At 31.5% G+C, this 27,143-nt stretch overlaps 4 protein-coding genes across 8 annotated transcripts in view; 2 read left to right on the top strand and 2 right to left on the bottom strand.

Annotated features, from left to right (window-relative positions):
* Window positions 1-263: 263 nt before the first annotated feature.
* LOC145963148 (uncharacterized) lies at window positions 264-13,834 on the bottom strand. 2 transcript variants are annotated; one of them, XM_083084841.1, is made up of 16 exons: window positions 12,912-13,834; window positions 12,019-12,222; window positions 11,601-11,895; window positions 11,177-11,523; window positions 10,508-11,093; window positions 10,219-10,427; window positions 10,002-10,139; window positions 9,771-9,927; window positions 9,467-9,674; window positions 9,164-9,387; window positions 8,661-9,056; window positions 6,070-8,586; window positions 4,206-5,800; window positions 3,835-4,111; window positions 3,313-3,759; window positions 264-523 (listed from the first exon to the last, which is right to left on the bottom strand). In XM_083084841.1, the coding sequence occupies exons 1-16, from the start codon at window positions 13,010-13,012 to the stop codon at window positions 473-475; spliced, it is 7,752 nt and encodes a 2,583-aa protein (XP_082940967.1). In that variant the 5' UTR covers window positions 13,013-13,834; the 3' UTR covers window positions 264-472. The 2 variants fall into 2 exon arrangements, with proteins under 2 accessions (XP_082940967.1, XP_082940966.1); XM_083084840.1 differs by having other exon boundaries at window positions 264-3,759; window positions 12,912-13,833.
* A 663-nt stretch (window positions 13,835-14,497) lies between these two features.
* LOC145963150 (uncharacterized) lies at window positions 14,498-19,615 on the top strand. Of its 3 annotated transcripts, XM_083084843.1 has the most exons (6): window positions 14,498-14,759; window positions 16,001-17,544; window positions 17,620-18,510; window positions 18,742-18,943; window positions 19,018-19,167; window positions 19,239-19,615. In XM_083084843.1, exons 1-6 carry the CDS (start codon window positions 14,591-14,593, stop codon window positions 19,274-19,276), a joined length of 2,994 nt encoding a protein of 997 aa, XP_082940969.1. In that variant the 5' UTR covers window positions 14,498-14,590; the 3' UTR covers window positions 19,277-19,615. The 3 variants fall into 3 exon arrangements, with proteins under 3 accessions (XP_082940969.1, XP_082940970.1, XP_082940968.1); XM_083084844.1 differs by lacking the exon at window positions 17,620-18,510; XM_083084842.1 differs by having other exon boundaries at window positions 16,001-18,510; window positions 19,239-19,613.
* Window positions 19,324-22,174, bottom strand: Wdr79 (Telomerase Cajal body protein 1 homolog). The gene is made up of 6 exons (XM_083084846.1): window positions 21,957-22,174; window positions 21,590-21,867; window positions 20,824-21,347; window positions 20,453-20,685; window positions 20,134-20,367; window positions 19,324-20,069 (listed from the first exon to the last, which is right to left on the bottom strand). Exons 2-6 carry the CDS (start codon window positions 21,842-21,844, stop codon window positions 19,855-19,857), a joined length of 1,461 nt encoding a protein of 486 aa, XP_082940972.1. The 5' UTR covers window positions 21,845-21,867; window positions 21,957-22,174; the 3' UTR covers window positions 19,324-19,854.
* A 1,092-nt stretch (window positions 22,175-23,266) lies between these two features.
* Window positions 23,267-27,143, top strand: part of If (integrin subunit alpha inflated) — a 60,778-nt gene continuing 56,901 nt past the window's right edge. For both annotated transcript variants that reach the window (XM_083084835.1, XM_083084834.1), the window contains exons 1-2: window positions 23,267-23,429; window positions 23,578-23,792. In XM_083084835.1, coding sequence (XP_082940961.1) covers window positions 23,409-23,429; window positions 23,578-23,792 — 236 coding nt within the window. In that variant the 5' untranslated portion in view covers window positions 23,267-23,408. The remainder of the gene's footprint in view (window positions 23,430-23,577; window positions 23,793-27,143) is intronic.

The following is a 27,143-nucleotide window of genomic DNA, read 5'->3' as shown; positions in this document are numbered from 1 at the left end:
TATAATAAAGATGATACATAAAAAGCGTATTAATCGGTGAATATATTGATCGTCCATCAATATGTCAGTGATATACATACACACATGTAGATATATTTACAATAATACATACTTAGATTAAAAACTGATTAGCTGATCGTCGCCTAATCATTTAAGTTCGTAAGTGTATGGTGCGAGTGTTATGTGTATAAACTCGACTCCAAAAAGGCATTATTTATTATTTAGTATTATTACTATTGTTATTAATAGTATTACGATACAAAAAATTATAAATAAATTTATTCGATCCGCTAAAACAATTGCATGCTGAAAAGCATATACACTAGATTATACGAATCTCAAATCGCTATCTAATGCAAACGTAAACATATATTGTGTTAATTAATGTTGCAATGTCGAAATATCTTAATCATCAAAAAATGTTATAGAGATGTTTTTCTTATCTCATATCTGATTCTGAAAAAAATTCTCATTAACTATAAGATTCGCTCCTTTGTTTCACAACCTCTTCTCTGCGAAATATCTGTATCACAAAAAAAACAAAGGAAATATTTAGGATGGTCACGATACACAAAGTCTGTATAAATTTACATGCAGTATATATTCCATAAATAAAAAAATTTGTTGAAGAAATAAATAATTATTGATAATTGTTTGCATTTGGCGTTTCATATAATACTTAATTCTAAAAACTACAATTATTATATTCGCTCGGGAACATAAATATATGTAACATCTTACTGTCATTACTAATTGTACGAAATAATTGTGAAAAAAGAATTTTGAAGGTTGATTAATTTCTAAACACCAAGACTGCAAAAATTTAAAATCGTCTATACAGGGTGTCCCATTTTAAAGTTTCCACTAGAACATCTCTTCAGGAAAGCATTTTAGGAAAAAATGTTTCAGACAAAAATTGTAGGGATTTGAAAATTCTATTGAATGTCATATCCGTTTAATCTTGAATAGAGACGTCAAAGTCACATGGAGTTTAACTTTGTTTTCTTAAATGAAACTCCCTATTTTTCATCGCATATTCTTGTAGCTTATCTCGAGAACTTTTCAAAATTTCTTAATTTTACATAAACCATAAAATATTCATACCATATAATAGTAAAATATTCATTTTACGATTATCTTACCTCAATACTTTTATGTCCAAAATAATGTGAGAAATCAATTGGTGTAAAGAAAACACATAGTTGTCTTTAAGAAAAAATATGTAATTTGCAATTAACAATTACATATTTTTTCTTGGTATGTATTTTCTTTACATCGATTGATTTCTCACATTATGTTGTGTATAAAAGTATTGAGGTAGGATAATCAAAAAATGAATTTTACTAGATATTTTATGGTTTATGTAAAATTAAGAGATTTTGAAAAGTTCTCGGGATAAGCTACAAGAATGAAAAATAGGGAGTTTCATTTAAGAAAACAAAGTTGAATTCCATATAACCTTGACGGCTCCATTCAAGATTAAACGGATATGACCATTCAATAGAATTTTCAAAACCCTACTTTTGTCTAAAATATTTTTTCCTAAAATGCTTTCCTGAATATATTCTAGTGGAAATTTTAAAATGGGACATCCTGTATGTAAATTCAATCAAACTCGAAAATGAAAAAAAATTTTAAAATTCTATGGTCCATTCTTTTTTTTTTTTTGTATTAACTTTAATATATTTTAAATAGATCTCTAACTAAAGTAGCGAGAAATTTTCTTTCAATATGCAAATATATACAAGTTATACTGAAATATGGCGTAATTGACTGAAAAATAATATTTTTAACCTTCGCAATACCAACGAAGATATATTTTGTGCTTACCATTTGTTTTCTTATATTTTTATTTTTGTATGATTTAAACTTTTGAAAAATACACCAGTTAAATTATTTTTTAGAAAAAAAATAGAGAATATAAATTATATGGACAAAAGAGAGATACATTTTATAAGCGGGAAATTTACAAAAACTTTAAACATATATTATAAATAATACAATATAAAGCGCCAAAGAAATAATTTGAGGTCAATAAGGAACACTTTTAGTGATGGCAATTAACATGCTTCGAATTAATTTGAATATATCATAAAAAATTCAATTTAAATCAATTCAAATATTATTCGAAATTATACAATCTTGAAAATCTTCATTAGTCTTAAAAATTGTCTCAAATAGATGTTGAAAAATTTTGAATATAAATTATTATGTAGAAACAAAATTTTTATTGATACATAAAAGATCGAAATAATGAATTATTCCAGACCAATCAAAATTTTCAAAATCTATCAAGAGTTTCAAAATTGCATAAATTCAAATATTTGAAATATTTTTAAATAGAGCAATGACTTAACTGATTGAAAATTTGCAAGAGATGTAAATGCATCATTAGATACATCTATGGAAAAATAGTAGATAATAATTTGCATGAAATATAAATAAAAAAAAAGATAAAATTATAAGTAAGAGAAAAAGAGAAAGAGGAAAAGGATTAAATAACTAGTATACAAAAAATAAAAAAAAATGCAGATTATCTTTTTTGTTAATTTATGTTTAAGAAAAAGTTTTCTTTTGAGAAAACATTCGCGCGTTATTACTCTTCTACATTATTAATTATTTTATCAAACAAATCAGTTTTGCTTGAAAGATGTAAAATATTTCTATTGCCAACATATGCGGCGAGATACGGTCTGGTATTGCGAGGATTAATATAATCTCTAACGCATAAATGTTTTATAATTATAACAAATCATATCATTAATGAACTTGATGAATACTTACAAATAAATCGATTAAAATATCAATAGCAACTATACAACAAGATAGTGGAGAAGCTACCATTAATTATGTGCGTGATGCAAATGAAAACATTGAAAACTTAACTAGAGTCATAATTAGAGTCAAATTATGAACTTTGAAATGAAATAAGTGAAGAAATAAGTGTAAGAATAGCTAATTTCTAGATATATATGACGCGTCAATATTTCTGCAAACATCAGTCGTAGTATTTGATGATACTGAACCTAGAATTCCAAATCCAATCTATTTATTTTCGTTTTTTATGATGAGCTTATTTGTCATAGCTTCGTGATACGCGTTTAACAATTCTTGCGCGGTCAATTTAGAGCACACGCTTTTAAAAATATTAAGCAAACACTCTTTGGATGTTTCATCATTCTCGATATGCGCGATCGTAAACTGAGATGTCCACAGTTTGTCTAGGACGCGTCTAGCCAAAACAGGGGATTGTTTTAACGCTTGCGCTATATCTCCCGAGCTGTTATTCTGTAAAGCTATATCCAGAACTACCTGTGCCGGAATAAGCTCCTCGTTCGCTACAGTATGACTAATGATCACGTCCATCGGTAATCTTTGTAGCATAGCGTCCAAACTAGATAATTCAGTCATGGGTTGCTTAATACCGTCTTGTTCTTCTTGTTTCAATTTCTCCGAAAGCATCTCGATGAGTTCAGATGATGTGATTTTTTGGCAAACCACGTTTTTTAATTGGTTAAAATCGAAAGTGTTCACAAAATCAGTTACATTAAGCTTCTTGCTATATACCTTAAGCACTTTATCAAAAAACTGTTTATCGTAACTGAAGATGTCGGGCAATCTAAGAAGGACTTTGTTGACGCCACATGCACGGCAGGCTGCTTTTAACGATGCATCGTTAACTTGCTGTTTATTTTGCAAACCAAGCATTCTGATAGTTTCCTTCACTAACTCTGTTTCTTTCAAATGTGCCATCTTTACCTGAAGATTAATTTTTTACTCATTTATCTGATAACACTGATGTGATATAATCGATATAAATTAAATAAAATTTACCTTGTATTGTAAAAGGATTGCCTCAGGACTGCATCTTCTGACTGCGCTTTCCAATACCAGATTTACATCAATTTCATCTAATAATTCCTCAAGCGCCATCTGAGATTCAACGGATCTTGTTACTTTTTGAACACTCGGCGTCGCGGAACCAATTTCCTCGGTACTAGTACCAACAGAGGAGTGCGTGATGAGAAGTTCTTCGTATACATTTGAAGATTTAGCACGACTTTTTGATGTGTCCGTGCTACTTGAAGGTAATACTATTTCATTCACAGCGCTAAAAAGTATTTTTTTAAAAATTATATAAACTTTATGAATATATATATAATTATTTATTTTATATTTTAAATAACATATAGAAAATTACGTACATGCTTTCGGAGGATGAAGCAATTGGCACGGATTTAACATTATCTATAGATGTTCTAGACGAATTTTCAACAACGATTGGTTCTTTCGCACCTGTCTGCTCGTTTTCTAATACTGATAAATCGGATTTTTGAGAATATATGTGCTCCGATGTAATATCCATGTCGCTGGTGATAGATTCTGTTTTATCCAAGGATTCTGTAGGTGACTTTTCTCTTGACAAATTATTGGAAATAGCTTCGGTAGGTCGATTAAATGGCGCGCTACAACTTGAGGATTTATTGTCAACTGTCGCAGGTTCCGCTTCGGCAACAGCTAGCGGAGGAGCGGTAATTGGTACAATTGGTGTTTTGTTCATCGCTACGATAGGCGATTGTACCTTAACATTCGATTCTCTATCAGAGGATTCTGCTTGCAGCATGCATGTACTTTCAAAATGTTCCAACACTTTCTTCACAAATTCAGTCTTTGATTTACCTTTCACGGGTAATCTGTTTATTTCGCGTTCCGATAATTGAGCAAGATCACCGATCGTGCGCAAACTTCTAATCGCGAGATATGTACACAAGTTCTTTTTCCAAAGAGGATAAGTCAATCGTTCAACAATAGTATCGATGGGTTCCACACACGATGACAATGTTGGATAAATAGGCAGCGTAGAATTCAGAAGTTCGGGAGCAGGTTCCACATTATTCTGAGCCTCCTGGCTTTGAGTAGATTCTTGAGTTAACGGTAAACTCGCAAATAAGGAATCCGTTACCGGTAAAGTATCTTGTTCCATTAAGTTTTCCGTTGTCTCTGTACTAGTACGTATCAGCTTTCCACAGAATACCTCATCTGTATTGACAGTGGAATTCAATTCGGTAATATTTTGGATATCTACAGTATCCTCCATACTTGTTGTATTGTCATCTTTGGTAGATAAAGCCGCTATCACAGAATCATTGATCACGTTCAGTTTAATAGAATTTACCGAATTATTTTGTACGGATGTATTAATGTCATCGTTATTCATCTTTATTGGTACAATATTATTTATCGTGTCCGTTCCGTCAAAGATATCTCGTTGCGTTTCGGAATCTTCTGTTCCGACGCAGTCCATTGATGCAGTGTCAGCTGGATTTTGCTCGGAATCTTCTGAAGATAAAGTCTGTTGATTTTCCGGGACAGGAGCAAAAGAATCCGCAGTTATTTCAATTTCCTGCGCTATTCCTAATTCTTCGTCGATCTTAATTCTCGCATGGGCATTTACTTCAACGTTATCATTTTCTGCAAAATCGTCAGATACTGATTTATCTATATTCATAGCTTCAGAATCTGCTTCAGATATCTTTGTTAATGATTCATTTTTCTTCTCGGCTTCCAAAACAGCTTCAGAGTCACTTTCATTTTGAGAATCGTTCTCAATTATTACTTTTTCTACATCTATTGGTACAAATTTAAGCTTAGTCTGTTTGAGCTTAAGTGGAGAATCCTTTCTTGGCATAGGACTACGTGCTGTGGAACATTTGTTAGTTTTTTGTGAAAATTCTGTATTTGATATTTCATAACCCATCTCTTTTGATACCGGTGGATCTGCAAAGCTTACTCGCTTTCGCTATAATAAAAACATTTAAATATATTTATTAATCTATATATATATATATATATATATATATATATATATATATATATATATATATATATATGAGAAAAAATTTAGACAGAAATACTAAAACATGAGAAACAATATACAATATGTAACACAGATTTTTTTATTATGATAACATCAAAAATAATTTTTAATTTTGTTAGATATCTCTGTATATGTATTCTTAAAACATTATATATGTAGATATAATATAAACTAAATTGCAGAAAATATACCTTGTTAGGAGTTGAAGAATCTAAATCTGGTTCTGGTACGCTCGACCGTTGACGTTTAAGAATACTTGCACTCGGCGATGCCGTTAATGAAGGTGGATTAGCGCTTGACCATTCCAATATTGGTAGATCGTCTTTTTCACACGAAAATGATGCACCTCCTTCATTTTCTTTATCGACTGAAATTTCCATTGATGAATAGTCTGATATATTCTTGTCCAGTTTAAATGAAAGTTTCTCGCCATCATTTTTCAAAGTAGTAAATGCTTGCATCGATGGAGATGCACAATAATCGGCCGATCTCATATTGCTGAAAATCTTTTCTTGTCGACTACCAGAAGGTCCGCTTATTTTATCGATCTCTTTAATTGCTATAGTCTTTTTACTCGTATCGTTTTCTGCATCCTTGGTTTTTAATTTTTTTATAGACGATTCATCTTCTAGTACAATAGTTGGATTGTCACCTTCGAGTTGCGCTTGCTTTGTAACTAAACCTAGCATATGAGCAGCACGTCCTGTGAATGGTTTAAGTTTACAAAACACTTTGATACTACTTTTCGGCGAAGAAAAACTAGTTATACTTGTAGATTTGATCGATGACGAATTTTCGATTGTCTTCTGACCTTCTGAAATTATAATTTTTAAATTGGAACTATTAGTTTCCTGAATCGTATCTTTATTTGTACTATCTTTATCTTTATTTTCATCATTCATTTCTGTATTATTAAGATTAGCTTCATCTGATTGTTTACATGGATCAGGTACATTATCGTCACAATCCATGGGGATAGATTCAGGTACATAATTTTTTTCCATAATCGTATCAGAAGCTTTAGTAAGAGGAATATTCTCTATTTTATTAATTTTAATGAAACATTGTTTCTCGCCACATATTTTATCTAATTTTACATCGACATTAGGAATTTGTGAACTTTCTACAAAACTTTCTACTTCTTCAATTTCATCTTCACTTTGCTTGCTCGATGCAGTAAGTTCTGAAGACTCTACATTCAAACTGATAAATTTAGAATTATCTGTTTCAGATTTTTCATCTTGAACTTTGCTAATTGTAACGTCTTGTATAACTTGGCTGGATGTTGGAACTTCATCTGTCATATCTGTGCCTGAATTTTTCAATTCAGGTACCTTGTCAATAGTATCGGTTACTTGCGCCTTGTCAATAGTATTAGTTATGGTGGATTTTTTAACATCTTTATTAATGTCTAAATCACTCTTATTAGGCTCCTGTCTTGTACTTCTTCTACCTCGTCTTTTAAATATTCCTGGATCTGTATCATCTGCATCTTTTGTATTTTTTTCCTGTGTTTTTGAAACTCTTTTTGATCCTTCTACAAACCTCCCATCTAGGGATTTCTGTTTAAAATTCTTATTATCAAGTGTTCCATATTTCCTTAATCCATGTTTCTTTCCTGCATCAATTTCCTGTATAAATGTTTCTTTTTCTCCTTCATCCAAATGTTTAACTCGACGACGATTGACCACAGGACAGTCAAATACCATGTCGATCTTTAAACGAGACATTTCATTTTTCACACGTTGACTCACATTCTCCATATCTATGTCCAAAGAGTCATTGCCTCGTGATGTTTCACCACTGTCATCATTAAAACTTTTTCGCTTTCGACGTTGTATCCCATCCGATTCAGTATCCGATGTATATTTACGCTTAATACCTTTCTTATTTTCATTAGAATTTTCTTTAATATCAATATCATCGTCTGACTTGTGTTTACTATTTGTACCAGGTTTTTCCTGAGAAATTTTCATTCTCAACGTTCTTTGTATATTTGTTGCACTTGAATCTTTTTGACTTTCTACAACTTCGTCACTTTTTAACGATGAATTTAATTTTGTTGTGCTATTACGATGTCGTCGTTTGATACTATCTAACATCGAAGGAGATGATTGTCGTTCTTGTGTTTTATTTTCAGAAAATTCCTCTCGTGATTCAAAATTTAATTTTTTTACTATTGTAGTTGTAGCATCTGTTTTTTCGTTTATTTCTGCAGTATTTTGTTCACTGATAGACGCTGTATGTGCCGAGTTTGTTTGCTTCGATATATCTGTTTCATTTTCTTCTTGTTTTTCATTAGAATCCAGTTTCTCAACTTCATTTATTAAATCTTCATTTTGCTTAGTATCAGCGATATTTTCTTCAATATTTACATCCAATTCGCTACTGATGTGACTATCAACTACTTTATCCACCACATTAGCAGACTTTGTTTGCATAATTTTATTTTCCTTATTGGCGTCATTATCGATAAGTTTTTGAGTTATAGAGTCACTCTTTCTATTATTGATTTTATCTGTTTCATTAATATGTTTGACTTTAATATCAAACCATTCTTGCAAATTTTGAGAATTCTGTGAGGATGATTGAGAAAGATCATTATACAATGCTGGTATATCTTCTCTCCTTTTCTTTAAACTTTCTTTTTGATGCTCAGTCAAACGATTTACATCAAATTTCAAATCTGTTTTTATATACACATAATCCTACAAATAAATTTAAGAATATAGACAAAGATATAAAAATAATGTATGTACATGAAATAACAAATATTATTTACTTGCGAATCAGGTTCAGGTAATATCAGCGTATATTTATCAGTTTTTTCTGTTGCCTTACTAGATACTGATTTTGTATTAGCAGATTTCCTATTCAAGAAACTCCCAGCTATATGTATCTCTTTTGTTTGTTCTGTTTCTGCTTTTATTTTTGTAACACTATCAGATTTGGAATGAGATTTCTCGATTGTTTCTTCTATTTCATCTAAAATGCACTTAGCGTTACTGTCCAAGCAATCTTTAACTTCAAAAATAGATTGTGTTAAAGATCTTAAATCTGGATTAGAATGATTCATTGCAATTATAATCGTTTCTTTGAACGAAGATAAAAGTTCGTGATCCAATTGTTTATTAAGTCCTTTAAAAATTTTAATTATAAACTCCCACATGCTTGCAACCTATATAAACAAAGAAGTTTATTAATATAAAGAAACCAGACAGTTATAGCTGGATAACAATGCAAATCAAAATAATTACTTTATAAAAATTAATATTGATATCATACCTCTTTAAAAAGTGCATTTATTTGCGATGTAAGTATAAGTTTGATCACCGATTTACAATTATGCAGATATGATATTACTTTTTGTGGATTGTGTCCATATACAGTAATAAGCATAGCTGATAACATTTTCAGAGCTATTTCAGAATTAAGATTTTGTACATTATTAAGCGAAGTTATTATAACATCTAATATGAGTTGTACAATGGATGGGAATTCATCTTCAGCTGAAATATGAATTATGAGTATAAGGTACAATATTTTAATCATTATTTTATGTAAAATATAAGGATTAACTATACATACCTAACAATGATTCATAATCGAGGGTGCTCAATAAAGTATCTAAGCAATTTACAATAAAAGAACAACAATTTTTATTTGTATTTAAACATTCTCGCATCATGTTTGCAATATTCAGTAAGATTTCATTTTGCTTTGTTGCACTAGTTGAATTTGATTGTAACTCAAATTGTTTATATAAAGCTTTCCATACTTTTGCATGATCTTTCATCTGCAAAATTAATATATAAACAAGAGCTATTGTAAAATAAACATGTGGTAATAAACAAAAATGTTTACAAAATGTTTATTAAAATTATATATGAACCTGTTCAAGATTTTCCAGAAATGAATATTGAAGTGGGAGTGATAAGATCAATTTGACAATTTTGAAATTATATTCATTTTCATTAGCAACTTCACAGTTTGACATATATTTTGTTAATATCTGTGATATTATAGACCATAATTCGATGTAAACTTTCCTGTAATATATCATTTGTTATCAAGCTGCAAATATTACAAATATTACAAATATGTTATTAACTTTTAGACTCACATATTTTTATGTGTGTCAATCATTAATTTCAAATTTTCAATTATTGTTTCCAGAAACCCAAGCACACCTGAGGAATATGTAAATTCTGGGCTAAAACACCGCTCCAGAAGGCACTTGAATGCATAGTTAATACGATCCCTATAATATAGAAATAGAATATTATATAAGATACTTATAAAGTATGGATATGATTTCAACAAATTTAATTTATACATACAAACTATAATTTGGCATTTCATTAAGTATTGGCGATGATAAAAGTTTTAATACGAATTCTGGTAATGCGTTATCATGAAAACCAGTGTCCTCAACAAGGTATACAATATCCAGCAAAATTACATTGAAAATCATATCTTTTACCATAATTTTATCTATATGGTTTCCCAATTCTGTTACGACTAGTATTACATCTTTATACAGATGGTCCTGTAAGAGTATGTAACATTTATTATAATACATAGATATTTTGTCATACAAAATAAAAAAATTTAATATTCATTAATAACCTTTGTTCCAGGTTTTATATTTTTTATATATGTCATCAAATTTGCCCACAATATTTTACCAAGCTGGAAACGATTTTTCATTTCTTGATCTGTAAGTTGACCAAGAATGAGTAGAGCTTCTCCTACACTGTGAATAATGCTTTTAGAACATTCTTGAAACACCTCATCAGATATAGCATGAGGAAGTCTTTCTTCTAACATTGGAGCACAAACTGCAATGAGATCTTCCTTTGTGACAACTAATTGACACAAGGCATCCACAGCAACTACTTTTGTCTTAAAAAATCTTTTGCCTGGAGAGGCAACAACATCAAATTTGGAGGAAAGCAATGGTGTATCTCCAAGTGGTCCAAAACAATAGTTTAGAAATTGTGTGATAACAGGAGTAGCAAATTTTGCAATATCTTTATACAATTTAATAATTAAGTGCCACCAAACTTCTAATTTTGTTAATGCAATTAATTCAGTTTTACTGTTCTTAGTATTTAATGGAATACAAAGTAATTTTATTCTCCTAGGAGTAGCAAGTTCTTGGTGATCTAAAGCAAAATTGTCAATCAACAATTTCCATGAGAGGAAAGCTTGTCTGCAATATAATAACAAATCTATATTAGTTTTTTATATAATAATAATCAATTTTTAATTGCAGAACTATAATTTCAGTAGTACCTGCGTATAATAGGATCAGTAGATTTGAAGGCTTTTTCTTCAACACTTAACAAATTATTTATGAGGGTAGCACCACGATGAAGATCAGTAGCAAGAAACTGGATAGTAGTATTCCATTGAATAGTCCAATCTGGATCACATGCTGCTACTAACAGCAACATACGTTTACAATATGTGGATTGTAAATTGGTCTTATATTGTGCCCATAGATTAGGGTAATCTTTACGAATACGTGATGACGAGTTAGTTGCAACAGCTTGCTGCAAAACTTTCAAAGCAGGACCACGCTGGCGCTTATGTCCCATATAGGCCAGTATTATAATCTTATCCATCAGTAATGTATCAAACTAAAAAAAAATATATAATTCCTTTCTGATCATAATTTTAAAAATTATATATAATACAATTGTGTATATGCGTTTACCCTCTGAACATTTTGATCAAATGTTATAGCAGCCAATCTGTACAATCTTCTCAAAAGAATAAGCGCATAACTATTTGTATCTTCATCTAATTTTTGCTCATCTGATAAGGGTTGGTGCTCAACTTTTGTCAACATTTGCAAATTATCCACGCATGCTGTTGGCATCAACCATTCCATTAAATTAGGTTGCACATTATGCATACAATCTTTAAAAAAATTTAAAGCCTGTCCATCATTGGCAGCTGCAGAAATAGCATTGTCTTCTACTATTTCCAGTAGCTTAAGGATTTTTAATCTAAAGTCAATCAAGAATATGTCGCATTTTATTAAAATCTCTAATATATAAATTTATATAAATATAAATTAGTATAATATAAAGTATATAAATTAATTACAATATAAATTTAACAAGACAAACCTTGTCCTCTTATCTGTCTGTAACATTGATTCGAAAAGATGTAAAGAATGCGTTTTGAATTCTTTTACAATGGCATTAAGCGCACCTAATGCTTCGTTCTGCATACTTCCTTCATGTTTTGTAAATGCTTCTATAACCAGTCTGCACAATTCCTTGTAGCGATCCTCTTTGAGAACACCGCTTGATTCTAATTTTTTAGCTTGACTGTAATACAATGTTAATAATTAAATTCTTTCTTTACAAGTGTCAAAGGAAATGTTTTAACAAATACAATATCTTTATTGAATAGTACTATATAATGTATCTCTATATATAAATATTTCTTATAAGTATGTATCTCTAGGTGCAATTCTATTGTTTTATTTACATAATTTTATATTGAATCCCTATTCAATTTTATCTAAACAAATTTAATATAACACTAATAGCATTTATATCATGTGTTAATTATGGATCTTAAATTATAAATTTTCATTTGACATTTAATATATAAACACACATATATGTATATATGTGTGTATGCATCTAAACAATCTATAAATACATAATTCAAGCTGCAATATAATTAATTTTAACTTCAAACAATTATACTGCTAATGAATTATTTTTTTCTACATGTTATGTGCTTTTTTTATAATTTTTTTTTCCCTCTTTTTAAATCTCGAGTTTTATTATAAATGCAGAAAGTGCACCATAAAGAAGAAAAAGACTTAATATCTAATGACAATTCTGATGACGTTAAAATAATTTATCTTACAAAGGGGTCTTCTAATTCCATCCGCTTCGTGAAATAAAATAAAAGCGTTCACATTAAATAGTAACAATATCTCGCCTCGTTCATCTTTGTCACGATGAGCGAGGGATTTCGCGGGACTGGACTCGTGACAGTTTACCTGGAGATGTAGGTTAAAACCTCGCGCTTTTCCTTGACATTGTTGTTTTCCCGTAATATCTTCAGTACCCTCGGGAAGGTCGTGCTCGTGATCGTGGCCATCTCGTCGCGTATTTTTCCTTTCTCCCTTTCTTTCTTACCTCGTGATGATTACCGATCACCGTTCATCTCGCGCCTCATGCGCGAACCGGCACGACTCTTCTTCCAGTTCCTCCTCTCCTTTAATCCTTTCAAACGTGCGTCGCGAAGAAAGAAGCTTTCTCAGTGTTGGAGAAACTTTCGCGCCCGGGATAAATATGTCCGACACACGATCGACGAAGCTCACCACCGTTCTCTCCCACGAGAAAGAGCGAGAGGGAGAAAGAGAGAGGGAGAGGGAGAGAAGATTGCGAATCCTCTTCCGCGTCGCGGATCGTGCAAATGGCGCAATCCGTCCGGACAATATTGCGCTTGTCTTCCCTTGGTTGCGCAACTTTCACAACCACAAACGCGTCGCGTCTCTTCCCATCCCCGGCTCTTGTTTTCTTTCCGCAATTTTTCGCCGACGACAAACAAAAGCGAGCTCGTTTGTTTTGCCGCACGCTCCAGCCTTCAGCTTCGCGCGCCAGCCGGAGTTTACAAAGGCGCTCGTGTCCGTGTTTCTACTTGTACATATCTCCTCCTTCGGCCAGTTCTCATTTTAGCGGGAAGAAGCGAGAGGTGATAAGCTCGCGATCCATGTAGCTGCTGCAACCCGTCATTCGATACATGAATTTCAATAGCCATATAAAATTGGACACGTGGTTGCACGGGAGGAAATCAGCTGCCAACTGTCTGGCTCTTTGCATCTCTATCTTGATCGAATTACTGGCAAAATACAGTTGTTTTATTTTTACTTTAATATCCTCCTCCTCCCTTCATTATGCAATTTTAGTTTCAATATTCCTCTAAAATGGCTGGGTATCTGGAAAATTATCAAAGTTGATTGCTTTGCGCATAAATTACGTATTCAATTTGTCTCTAATCTTTTCTATCTCAATCGTTTCTGTAAAATGTAAAACATTATACGGGTGATATATATTTAATTATTGGTTCTATACTGAATTACTTGCATCAATAATATTGTTACTTGTTATATCTGGCATTTGTAATGTCTGTGACTTGAAACTGAAAAAAAATACAGAAAAATTATACTCACTTAAATTCTTATTTCTGTTTCCTTTTACTTAAACTCATCATATATATCCTTGTTGAAGACTTCAATGAGAAATCTTGTGTTTCACAATCGCAATTACTCAATTTCTAAGAGAATAATCCACCATATCACATATGGAAATATTTTGAAACATGGTATATACAAAATTCTCAATAACATCATAGCAATTCATAATAATTTTAAAACTCTATTCGTTGGATCGAATAGGTTTGGCTGACCAATCAGGACGAGAGAAGCACAGATTTCTTTGTTCTGATTGGTCAATCAAATCTTCTTATACTCTGAAGCAATCTTGCTGTTGGATGACAATCTGTCGATTGGCGAGACTGATTTCACTACTTTGAGCTGGCCAATGGGGATCGTCGCGTGTCGCTATTCGACGTTCAACGTCACAACTATCAATTTGAAGTGACTTTCAGTTATATTGCCGTTGTAGATTGTAGAAGTACGTGAGAATTTGTAGAGTTACGTTGAATCGTCGCGGAATGGCGGATTTCAAGCAACAATATAAGAATCCGCGTCCAGGTTTTGGCCACGCGGATCACGGTCGAGTTCTACGCGCTTCTAAGCACGTGGAATCTCGCAGAGAAGTCAGGACACGAGCCTTCGATAAGAACCGCAAATTGCAAGATGTCTCGATTTCTGCCAGCCCGCGTAAGTTGACGAATTTTTAATTGTTTAACGAGACACGATATGCTTCTTTCATGACAATGAGATTACTGATAACTAGAGCTAACTCCTTTTGAAGCAGCCTTGCATATTGTTTATGTATTTTCACTTATGTAATATTTTTATCATTAAAACATTTATCATTTTTTACTTTTTATTTCGTTCTACGTGCTGAGAATCATTGGTAGGGTTGGTATTTGAATGTTAATTGTAATAAGATGAATATAATTACAGTCATGTATTTGATATAATTTTGAATAAATTTTGATAGCCTTTATAAATTTCAAATATGCTAATAATATTAAGTCTATTGCTGTACAGATGTGTTTAAATGCGCTACAAACATGTTCTTTGGATGTTATTTTTGAGTTTCTTCTCTTTTTAAGAGAATTTTAAGATAAGAGGTAAAATTTAAAATCAAGAGTAAAGGATTAAATAGGATACGAAGAAGAGAGAAAAAAGATCAGAACGTTCTAAAAGCATTTAAATACTATATATATTAAAAAAAGTGCTAATGGAATTCAATATTATTTAATAGTTAATAGTAAAAAAATATAATGCCAATATATACATAAATATATGTAAATAAATATTGTATATGCCTATATATGTAATAGAAGTAATTGCTTTTTTTATAAAGAGTTTCTTTTATAAGAGTATCTAAAAATCAAACAATTAAATTTTGTCAATACACTTTAATAGAAACAAGAAAAAATATTATACATACATTGATTTAAAAATATTTTACACATACATTGCATTTAAAAGAAAAAAATTGTTTAATTTTCTATTTCAAAATGATATTCTAATGAGTGTCAAATTATTATTTTTATGAGTTCTTTTCATAAATTGATTTTTATATAAGATATTTTTATTTTTACAATTTCTTAAATATTGAGTTGCAAGGAAACATAAAAAGAAACATTGGATGAACACATTGCTAATTTATTTTTATATTTATTTTGTACATGAACAATGAATTTGTTATTGTCTTAATATTTAATATTTATATAACATTTTAATGAAATTTTTGAATCAATGTTTATACATATAATATCTTTTTCTTCTTTATATTTATAGGACATATTAACAATATTGTTATTTGTTTAATTTTGAGACAGCTTGTATACATGTAAACTAGTATTCTTCCTTCTTTTAATTGATTTATATTCATGCTAATTTATGTTAAATTGATCAATCAATATAATTGAATTTATGATTTTTAGTGGAGGATATGTCTATTAAAGATGCACGTATGAAAAAACTGATAAAGTGGAGAGAAGAACGCAAGAGGAAGAAAAAGATGGAAGCTGCTAGGAAAAAACCTGCATTTAAAGTTGGTGTTGTACACCATTCTGTGTATTCTCCTGTGACTCGAAGCGCTGCAACTACAGTAACAAATGCAACAACTGTGGGTGCAAAAACATCTAAGCAAACAACACAATCAAATAATAATTTTCCAAAAGGAATTACAAAAGCTACACAAAAACGATTGTTATCTAAAGCAACATCTAAACAACAGATTGTTACAAAGAATATAGCTGCAGCTTCAACTTCAACTAAATATCCTTCAATGAATATAAAAAAACCAACATCTAGTAATAAAAAACAGAAATCCTTTGCCCCGGATAAATGTGAATTTAAACCTCCTAACGGATTACTTAAAATGCCTTTATTTGGTCTTGTACAAGTAGAACAAACTCCACAGGAGAAAGGAGATTTCTTTATACAAGATAAATCAACAGAATGCAAGACAATTGATAGAAATGAACAGAAAGATACATCATCACAAAAATTAAATGAAAAAATTCCTGATATTAATGGTACTACAACAAATTTCAAAATTTCTGCAAGTCCAAAGTTATCAAATGAACAAAAATCATTACAGAGATTAAATAAATCAATTTGTGATGATCTAAATGATGTTACACCTCAATTAAACAAAACTACAACAAAATTATCATCGGAAGAAGAAATACAAGATTCAATACAAGATTCCTCTCAAAATAAATCTTTATCAGGCAATACTGATATACAAACACCATCACAAAAGAATACGCCAATTAATACATCTTTTGGTAATAGAAACTGTACGGAAGATCTCATTACTTTTTCACCATATCTCACACTGAGCCGTGGCAAGAAGAATGCTAGAAAAGAACAACAGCAGCGACTGGGCATTTATCCTCGCTTATCCGATGAAATTCCAACCAAAGATACTGTAATGAAAAATTTGAATATATCTGTGGAAGAAGAGGAACGAACTGCGCAATATTTTAAGTTTCTATTGAACAAAGAAACTGAGAGACTTAAGGAACTTTGTAGAAAATGGTTGGACATCAAATTAGAAAAGGATATTCCAGATGATGCTATGTATGAAATACATCAAGCAGTAGGACAGACAAATTTGCTAATAAATAAAAAGTTTGAGAGATTTCGTAGTTTAGTAGAAGACTGTGAAAATGGTAAAGGAGAAAAACTAGTTACTTGTAGAGATTTGCAAGGATTTTGGGATATGGCATACATGGAAGTAAGGAACTGTGATTCGCGATTTGAGAAACTAGAGCAACGTCGAAACAGTGGATGGCAAGAAGAATGCATTGTTGCCAAACCTGCCGTCAAAAAACGAATGCCTATTAAAAAACAAATTGAACCATCAAAACCTCAAGCCAAATCATCAAGCTCGTTACGATCATTAATCATGGCTGCCAGAAAAGAAAAGATGCAAGGGAAAACAAGTAACTTGATGCAAGATACAAATATAAAAGATGTAAGTATAAAACATTTTACACCTTCCAAAAATACCAGAAAATCTGTGAACTTTGATGATAGTACTGATACGCAGTGTAATACAAGGAAATCTAAGTCCTTCGAGCTTACTCGCAAATCGACACCTATTCGACGTGAAAGTTTTAAAAGCTTGGTACAAGAAGTGCAATTATCCGGCAATAAAAGAATAAAGAGTCCATTTGTCACTATGAAAGTAAGTCAAATGGGTAAAACACCAGAAATTCAATTAGATGATACAATATCATATATTAATTCCGATCAAACGCCTGGTAAGAGTATATTAAAGAAATCGGAAGAATTAGTACATAAAGAGACCCATACAAAATCTGCACATAAAGTCAATTTTGATGATCAGATAGTTCTAAATGAAGTCCCTCTTGATGAAGAAGAACAAACTAAATTAAATTTATCTCTTGCTTTAAGAAGAATAGACAATCTCGATTTGGATGAATTAAGCCCAGAAGAGTGTTTTCATGCTGAAAAGAAATTAAACTTTGAAACTGATGATTCTGATCATTTTGATGATATGAATGAGATTTCGACGGAAATACAAAGATTAGATAAAGAAAAACCAAATAAATATAAACTATCTATTCAGGATACCTTTGATTCTAATGCACATTCACTTAACACTACATTTGATAAAGAATCATCACCAAGTGATGCAAGGATTATATCACCTAAGAAAAAATTAAAATATCAAAATCAGCATAAAAATATGGAAAATATAAATATATCTGCAACACCATTAGAAACTGAAATATCCTCTGAAAACGTATTTATAAATATTATACCTGCAACACCGTTAGAAACTGCAACACCCTCTGACACAATTTTAAATAAGACAGAAATGGAAAATCATGATTTAGGAATAAAAATACTTAGAAATAGAACTATCACAACGGTTAATACTCCTAAAATTGATAGGACAAGCAAGAGTCATTGTGTAAGTTATAATGTTACTGTACTTTTTTTAATGTTAATGATCTTGAACTTTTTTTAATATTTAGCATTACTGTTATAACTGTAGATCAACATATCTTGATAATATTGAATATTGAATAAGAATTTTTCTATACATCTTATACACTACTATTATACTACTATTATATATAAATATTAAAATATTTACATGTATTATGTTTTAATTATATAAATAAAAAATAATTGTTTCTAGACTCCAAGGAGAAGCGTCAGTAAAAAGGAAAATAAGGATCCTGTAAAGTCAAATAGAAAAAGTTTGTTAAAATTATCTCAAAAGGATGAAAATAAATATAAGACACCAGACAAAGACAATATAACGGAAATGAGAAAAACGATATTGACAGAGAATATTGATAAGAAAAGAAGATCATCTCGAAAAAGTGTTGCATTTAGTGGTAAAACTTTTGAATTTATTTACACATTATATTAAAAAGTACATGACTCTTGATGTAATTATATTTTGTTACAGCGGAAACATGTTTGGCGTGTGCTGAAAGCAAACCAGTGTTACCTATGACTCCTCATTCGAAACGAAATCGTAATAAAACGCCCCCCAGACAAAGTCGAAGCAAACATGCGTGTAATGAGAATCTTATATTATGGGATACACCAAAACATAGTAAGTTTTATTGATATAATAAAAAGTACTACAGTCATATAACAAAATATTCTATTAAAATTTTATTTCAGTTCCTAACAGAGTTACGAGGTCTCATACGAAAAATTAATGAGTTTTCTCATTAATTACGTTTATGTATATTTAATATAATACATGTTGTATTTAATAAGCAAATGATTTAATAGTACATATTGATATAGCTCAAAATTTTACATATAATGGCATGTGTCAGCAAAGTGCGCATATAAAAAATAATGTATTATATAATATTCAAGTTTCTTACTTATTGTAATTGAAGAATTCATTGAAAGATACTCTTAACATTTTTATCTAATTTTACATCTGATATAACTATTACTAAGATGACATTTATGTTTTTGTATAATTTTAAATATAAATTTAGACATAACATTGTAAGATTATTTCATTATAAAATTATTAAATAAAAATAATTACAAAAAAATGAGAAGGTATAAAAAAACTGCTTTAACGTCGTTCATTACGTGAATGCTGATTAAAGTCGTGATATTGAAAAGATTAAACTATGATATTGTAAGTGATAATTTTTATAAAACCATAATTATATATAAAATATTTACAATTTTATCTTTAACTATAATTATATATAAAATATTTACAGTTTTATCTTTAACTTACTAGTAAATGAACTAACTAAAACTATATTATTTAAGAAGCCCACCACAATCTTACACTATTGTCTCTGTGTGTATTTTCACCACATTGTCTTTGACCGGAACTAGTTGCCATGATTGGTAAACTTCTATGTAAGCTCGTTCCATTTATACAATCTTTGGACAACTTTATTTTATATTTTTGATTCAAATTTTCATAATCTGTAATTTCTGATAATTCCCACACAATGATACTTCCATCAATACCACCTATAAAATACATAATTTTAATGGAGTATAATGTTATTCTGTTATTTTGTGTTTACTAACTTACCAGAAATTATTTGTTTATTATCAGGTGTGATAGCAAACTGTATTCTTTGATTAGTATCTGCTTGTCTTCCTTCAAAAGAATAAAGAATAGTTCCAGGATTACGAAGATCCCAACATAAAAATTCATCATTTTTTCGAACAACAGAGAATAATTTCATTCCACAAGAACTAAACTCAATTTGTGTTACGCCACTTCCAGTTTTAAAGGTACAAAGTGGTCCATCTTTGTACAGTCCTTTAAATATACAAAAAAATATATTAAATACAATCAAAATTCAAAGATATCCTAATAAGTAGCATTACTAAATAGAAATGCATACCAATACACTTAGAATATGTGCCAAAGGCAATTAGGCCTGGCATGACTGGATTTTCACGAATACACGAGACTAATCCGATCATATTTGGAAAATCGTGTTTAAATTGAATGGTACTTGTTTGACGTCCAGGACGATCTGTATCAAAAGTTCTCACAGCATTTTTAAAGCCGCACCATATTTCTCTTCCTGAATTTACAAATTGAACACTGAGAGAAGCTTCTATTTCATCCACTCTGAAAAAAGATACACTCTTACATTTAAAAACTCAGAATATATAAATTAATTAGTTGATTAATATCTAACTTGATATTAATCAACTAATAATTAGTTAATTAACTATTCAACTAATCAAGTAATAACTAATAACTAACTGGTTGTAAGGTTGATACGTTGCGCGTAGTTGTCCTGTAAATGCATCCCATAAATGAACAGGGCTCTCTCTACTGGCACTAAGAAAGCAACATGTTATGGGATCCCATGAGTTCATAAAAGGATACCAGCAAGCATCGTATATAAGACCACCTTCTTTAACAGTTAGAGCAGGCATAAAGTCAGTCTGTATAAAATCAGATGGAAATTGGCCAGAGTATAACTCTCTGGGAAGTTCATAAATACGTATCCTAAAATCTTCTGATGGTACAAGTAAACATGTTCCATCCGGGGACCATTGGCAACCTTTTGTAAAATTCTCATACAGATCTGTAGGCTGATATTCTTTAGTAGCTACACATAATGGCCTCGGTGCTATAGACCAATTGTACTGGATGCAGGTGGATTCTGTTAATTCGATATCTTTTGAATTTTTTGACTCTGTGATGTCAACTTTGCAATTTTCTATTTGTTCTGATATTGTAATATTTGCTATTCTCTTTGAAAATAATGTATCGTGTGTTGCCTATAATTTAATATTATAATATAAGTCTGAGAATTAATTATTATATAGTTTGTGCTATAATAATATATTTATCATACTTCGATAAGAGATATCCATACATTGATAAAAAAAATATTGTTAATTATAAAAGTATTCTTACAATATTTTTACAATATTGTTTAACAATATTGTAAAAGTATTATATTAATTCATGAATAAAATATAATCCTTCTAATATATCAATATTTATGTATTAAACTTACTTGTGAAGAGTCAGAACAAATTTCATCTGAGATTACAGTTGGATTTGTTTGTTCGCTGGATTGTAAGCAAGTTTGACTATTCATTAAATTACAGGAATCTTTAGTCTCTAAGATTTCTGATTGTAATTCATTATCTCCTTCAGTTCTGCTTTCTGTATCATCTCGGACTACATCATTTTTGTTTAAAGTTTCACACTGCGTCGTTATCAATGACGGACGTGATTCCACTGCGACTTCGTCACGTTCTACTTCCATTCTGTACTAGACATTTCTTTTTCCTAAAATTTTTAATTTTTTTCACATAAATAAAAATTTTAATTACGAGCGATATTTGTTCACTGCTAAATTATTTTTTAATAATACACACATGGGTTGCAAAATCAACTGACAGGTCAGCTGTAAGGTTAGATTAGATTAAACTGTGTATTTCGATAGATTGACAGAATATTGAAAAATCATTCATATATTATACGTATATTTTTATCGTAGATATAAATATATCTATGACTTTCATTCATTTATGACAAATATATTGCAATTTAAAATTTCACATACACGTGCACACAGCCTAAACTACGGGTCTGTTCTTTTTAGCTGCACTACTGCACTAGTGCAATTAGTTAGAGTGAAAGAAAGTATGTTTGTCTCTTTCCAACTTATTGCACTAGTGCAGCAGTGCAGCTAAAAAGAACAGACCCTAAATCACATGGCATTTTAGTTACGAGATCTTACGTTTGGCGCGCTGCAGTCACTTATTTGGTGACTAATGTATTTATTTTTTTTATTCGTATGTTGTCACACATGAATAAAACGCGCGCGTTGCCTACGTCACAGACAGTAAATAATTTTCAAAAGTGTGAATATGCATATCGTTGGGAAAGGTCATCGTCTGTGCGACTTAAAGGTATCAATTATATCTATTACACTATTAATAAATATAAGAATAGAATAGTTCCTTCAAGAGAGAGAGAAGAGAGATAATACAATGTAAAATATCAATTCCAAAATATATTACGCGTTTGTTGCAAATCTCGATACTTAGGTTACATTCTGCTAACATCGTCTCTGAAAATTTTATTCGGATGGCCAAGATTTTCTCGAGTCAGTCGGCGAGTTTTATTCGAAAATTTTTTTCGGAAAGGACGTTTTGGAATGCGATCTTTAGGTCATTTTAGTTATTTTCTCGACTCTACGTGAGAAAATGATGTTTGCGATAGACTATATATATATAATTTTTTTCGGAAAGTACGTTTTGGAATGCGACCTTTAGGTCGTTTTAGGTAGAGTTATTTTCTCAACTCTACGTGAGAAAATGATGTTTTCGATAGACTACATATATATATATATATATATATATATATATATATATATGAGTGTTTACAATACATAATTTTAATTAATTATTATAGCAAAAATATCAAACTTTTATCGACAACAGATTGAACAATCTAATTAGTGGCAATTTTCGCGACACATTAAAAGCATCTCTTTTCAATTTCTTTTCGCTGAATAATCATGATACTTGTAATTGTAACAGATCGCGCGGAGCCTGATTGACAGCCACGCAGCGAGACATCTAATCGCGGTAGACGCGACGAACGAGCTGAAACCCTGCGGCCGGCATCGCTCCGTGGGTGGGAGTCTCTCTCCGGCCGTCGAGAGCCGCAAGTGAGTGAAGAGACTACCCGAAAGAACCGCGCTCTCCACTCAGTCTGTCCGCGACCGTCCGTCAAGCAGACTTCTCCGACTCCCTCTGTTTCCCTCCCGGCCGTGCTCGTTGATCTCGAAAGGCCTCGCGGAAGACACATGTCGTCAGCTGATGCAGCTGCTACCGGCTGTCGTAAGCGCGTTAACGCATTAATATAGATCCACGATCGTTAAATCCGATACCGTCGTGTCGCGTGTGTATTTTTCGGATTACGCGACTGCGATACTCGTGTATATATTTATATATGAAGGTGACTCGGCACGTGACCGAGTGTTTGTAGTGCATCCAGTGGTACGAGAGTCAAGTGGACGAGATGTGGTTGAGAAGATTTCCCTGGAGCCTCCTTATCGGCCTCGTGGTCGTCGGATTGTCACCCTGGCGCGTCGTCGACGGCTTCAATGTTGAGACAAAACACTATGCGGTGTATCGCATGGAGGCGAGATCTATGTTCGGCTTCGCCGTGTCGACGTATCGTGATAAATTCGCCCGAGGATGGTGAGTCTTTTCTCTTATTTATTATTGTAAATAATCTCTCAAATCACGCTGCTCGTATAGTTTTGTTCCAAGTTACTTTCTGTCATTGATAAATTAAATTATATGTTTTGAATTCCCACTGTTATTGTATTTCAAATGTGTGATTATATAAGGGCATATTATAAGATAGAGTATGTTTGGGAATGTATAAATACTTTCTGTCATTGATAAATTAAATTATATGTTTTGAATTCCCACTGTTATTGTATTTCAAATGTGTGATTATATAAGGACATATTGTAAAATAGAGTATGTTTGGAAATGTATAAATAAGGAAAATTAAGAAAGATTTGATTATCGATTACTAATGTTATAAAATGAATCATTCATCGGTCTTAGAAGCATAGTAATCCGATGACACATCCTAGAAAGGATACCATATATGCATTATCACACGCACATGTATGTACTATTTTAACTTACTATCATATATCCTTTAATTTTTTGGAATATATTAAAACTGTGTGAAACTATACGATGCAGAAAAATTGATGCTCTTTATAAGAATTAGACAAAATAATTTAAGTCGTTCTTTGGTGCATTTTTCACACAGCAAAATGCATAAAATTTCATAGATTCTATAGATAAATTATTACCACGTAAATGGTACAATTTTAATATAGCAAAAGAAAAAATGACGAATTTTTCCCATGTGTAAATATAATTTTCCCTTTTAACTCGTCAGCCAAATGTTTGACTCACCGCTTGATTACCAAATGATTGACTCACCCGGCTGTTGTGAAATAAAAAAATATCATGTAGACATTTTAATTTTTGTTTTCAATTTTGCCACATGATCATGAAATAATAAAATTATAAAATTATTTCACGATCATGTGGCAAAATTTAAAACAAAAATTAAAATGTCTACATGATATAAATGTCTCCCTTTTTTTATAAAAATATGTATATATCAAAAATATCAATTTTTTTTATTTTCTCGTTATGAAATAAATCGTCTCACATATACATTTTACAAGATAGAACGATAACCCCAAACGTTTGAGATATCAACGAGCAGGATAAGGGCCTCGTGTTTCATCTCAGGCTTTAATAACGAGCGATAATTCTCCATTCATCACGGATAAGTATAAGCTTTAGGGATACTTTAGTACGGTTGTAGTCCTTAAAAAGCGCCACGATTCTTCGGTTGCATCGCGATTCACGCAAACGGGAGACGCTCGTTCTCGAATTTCGTGACTCACGCCCACGAATAAATGTTTTTGCTCCAGCTCTCGCGCGTCTCGACGACGATTATAAATAATATAGGTGAAATGGGGATACACTAATAGTGCAGCCCGCATCGTCAGAATCGGCGGGAAAATCGACGTTGACGTTAAAATGGTCGACGGTAGCACAATGGAATATTGTGTCCAAGTGTCACTTGTGCATGTTCACAGGCGATTAGCGATTAGCTGCGAGCTGCGAGCGGTGAAGCACAGCAGATGAGCCTATTGTCATAGCACAATAACTTTCAGAATTAAAAAAAAATTTTTTTTTGCAGAAAAATCTTAGATTCAATATATATTTTTTTTAAGAGAAAAATTAATTTAATATATTATATAATTAATTTAATATATAATTAATTTAATATATATTATATAATTAATTTAATATATTATATAATTAATTTAATATATAATTGTTCTATCATTTTCTCTTCAGACATGTATTTATGGAGATTGTTATTATTTTTGAAGGATGAGAAAAAGGCATTACTTAAATTAATTAAATGATGAAGCGGCATTATATTAATAATGAAGAGAGACGTCGGTGTGAAAAAGGCCGCAGGAAGTCCGGATTACACCGGGAGGTTTCGTAGGCGCTTATATTTAGGCCAGCCCGATGCAAGCTTTACGAGCGTTCGCGTTCGCGCTCGTTAATTCACCGTTCATGGGGATTAAAGCGCCCGCGATTGCCATTAAGTTCCCGAAATAGAACGGGACCCCGTTATTTATACCTGCCTCTTGATCATTCGGCGCCCGATTCGATTTTTATCGCTCGCACGCGGACACCCGATATCGCGAGATCTTAAGTTAGGATCGCGAATACAAATGAGGGCCATAATTGGATCGAGACAAATTTAAGTCTCGCACGAGATTTAAATTATCGCGTCGCGAGGGAAGATAATAAATTCCTTCTTCTTCGCGGTTTTCTCCCTCCTTGCGCATACAATATCATCACCGGAAATACACCGATTTAACCAGGTACGATCGATGCGTTCATAGCACGAGACACTCCAAGTAATGCAGGATGTTAGGTCATCGCTGGGACTGCACGGTGCCTTGCGTGGGCGGTTCATCACTCCCGCGCCGCTCTGATTAATACTTTGATAATCTGCGCGCTCGATCTACTACGATCTACTATATACTACACGATGTTATCTCTTTTCACGGGCTTCCTCATTGACCGAGTCCCTACTTGAACGCTGCATCAGCAGGGCTAAAGGAACGTGTATTTTATTTTAGCAAATATATATTATTTTAAATATATATTATTTAAATATATATTATTTAAATATATATTATTTTAGCAATATATTTGTAGAGACAAATTTTCATACAAAATTTTAGGAAAATACCTCATACTTTTTGAAATATGTTTTTATCTTAAATATTTACTTGAAATATATTTTCTTTATGTCGAAATTATTTAATCGTCATATCGACTAGCATATTTGTACAAGACCATAGAGCAGATATGAAAAAGATTACTGGTTAGAATAATGGTTTTTATCATAAATCAATTAAAAGATTGTTAAAGTTTGCTTAGGGATCTAACGATGAGTCACTGCAATATCTGTATGCATCTCTCATGTTATGCATACGTGCACATATGCAATTTTTTGCATCGTAGCTGTAATAACAAGATAGCTGAATATTTAAATTTTTTACCGATTAGAAACAGCTATTTCATAATATTAAACACACAGATAAAACAATCTATATTTACACATAAAATATTTTATGATAATATACATGGGCATATATATTTTTTCAACGCGAAAAGAATCTTGTTTCGGAGAAGACTGAATTAAGATTCGACCTCCCGTTGCGGCCTCATACATATGATTGGGAGCAGCGTGCATCTCGCATCCGATGCCACCTAATATCCACGAGCATTCTCTCTAAGGTGCGCACAATGTGCCATTATCACCAGCGGTGGTAATCTCTTTCATATATCCGCTCGGTCGTACATATATTCATGTAATCCTGGTCTCGTTTACCATTCATAAAAAATGTAATACGATTAAATAAAATCACGCTAGATGCAGCGTGAACGAGAGTTGTAAATATCTTATAGGAAATTGAA

Source organism: Camponotus vicinus, unplaced genomic scaffold (assembly GCF_025532165.1).
Source record: "Camponotus vicinus isolate PSW18456_S1 unplaced genomic scaffold, iyCamVici1.0 SCAF_12, whole genome shotgun sequence".
Classification (NCBI taxonomy): domain Eukaryota; kingdom Metazoa; phylum Arthropoda; class Insecta; order Hymenoptera; family Formicidae; genus Camponotus; species Camponotus vicinus.
Note: the sequence above shows the minus strand (reverse complement) of the source record. Positions and strands in the feature narration are given on the sequence as shown.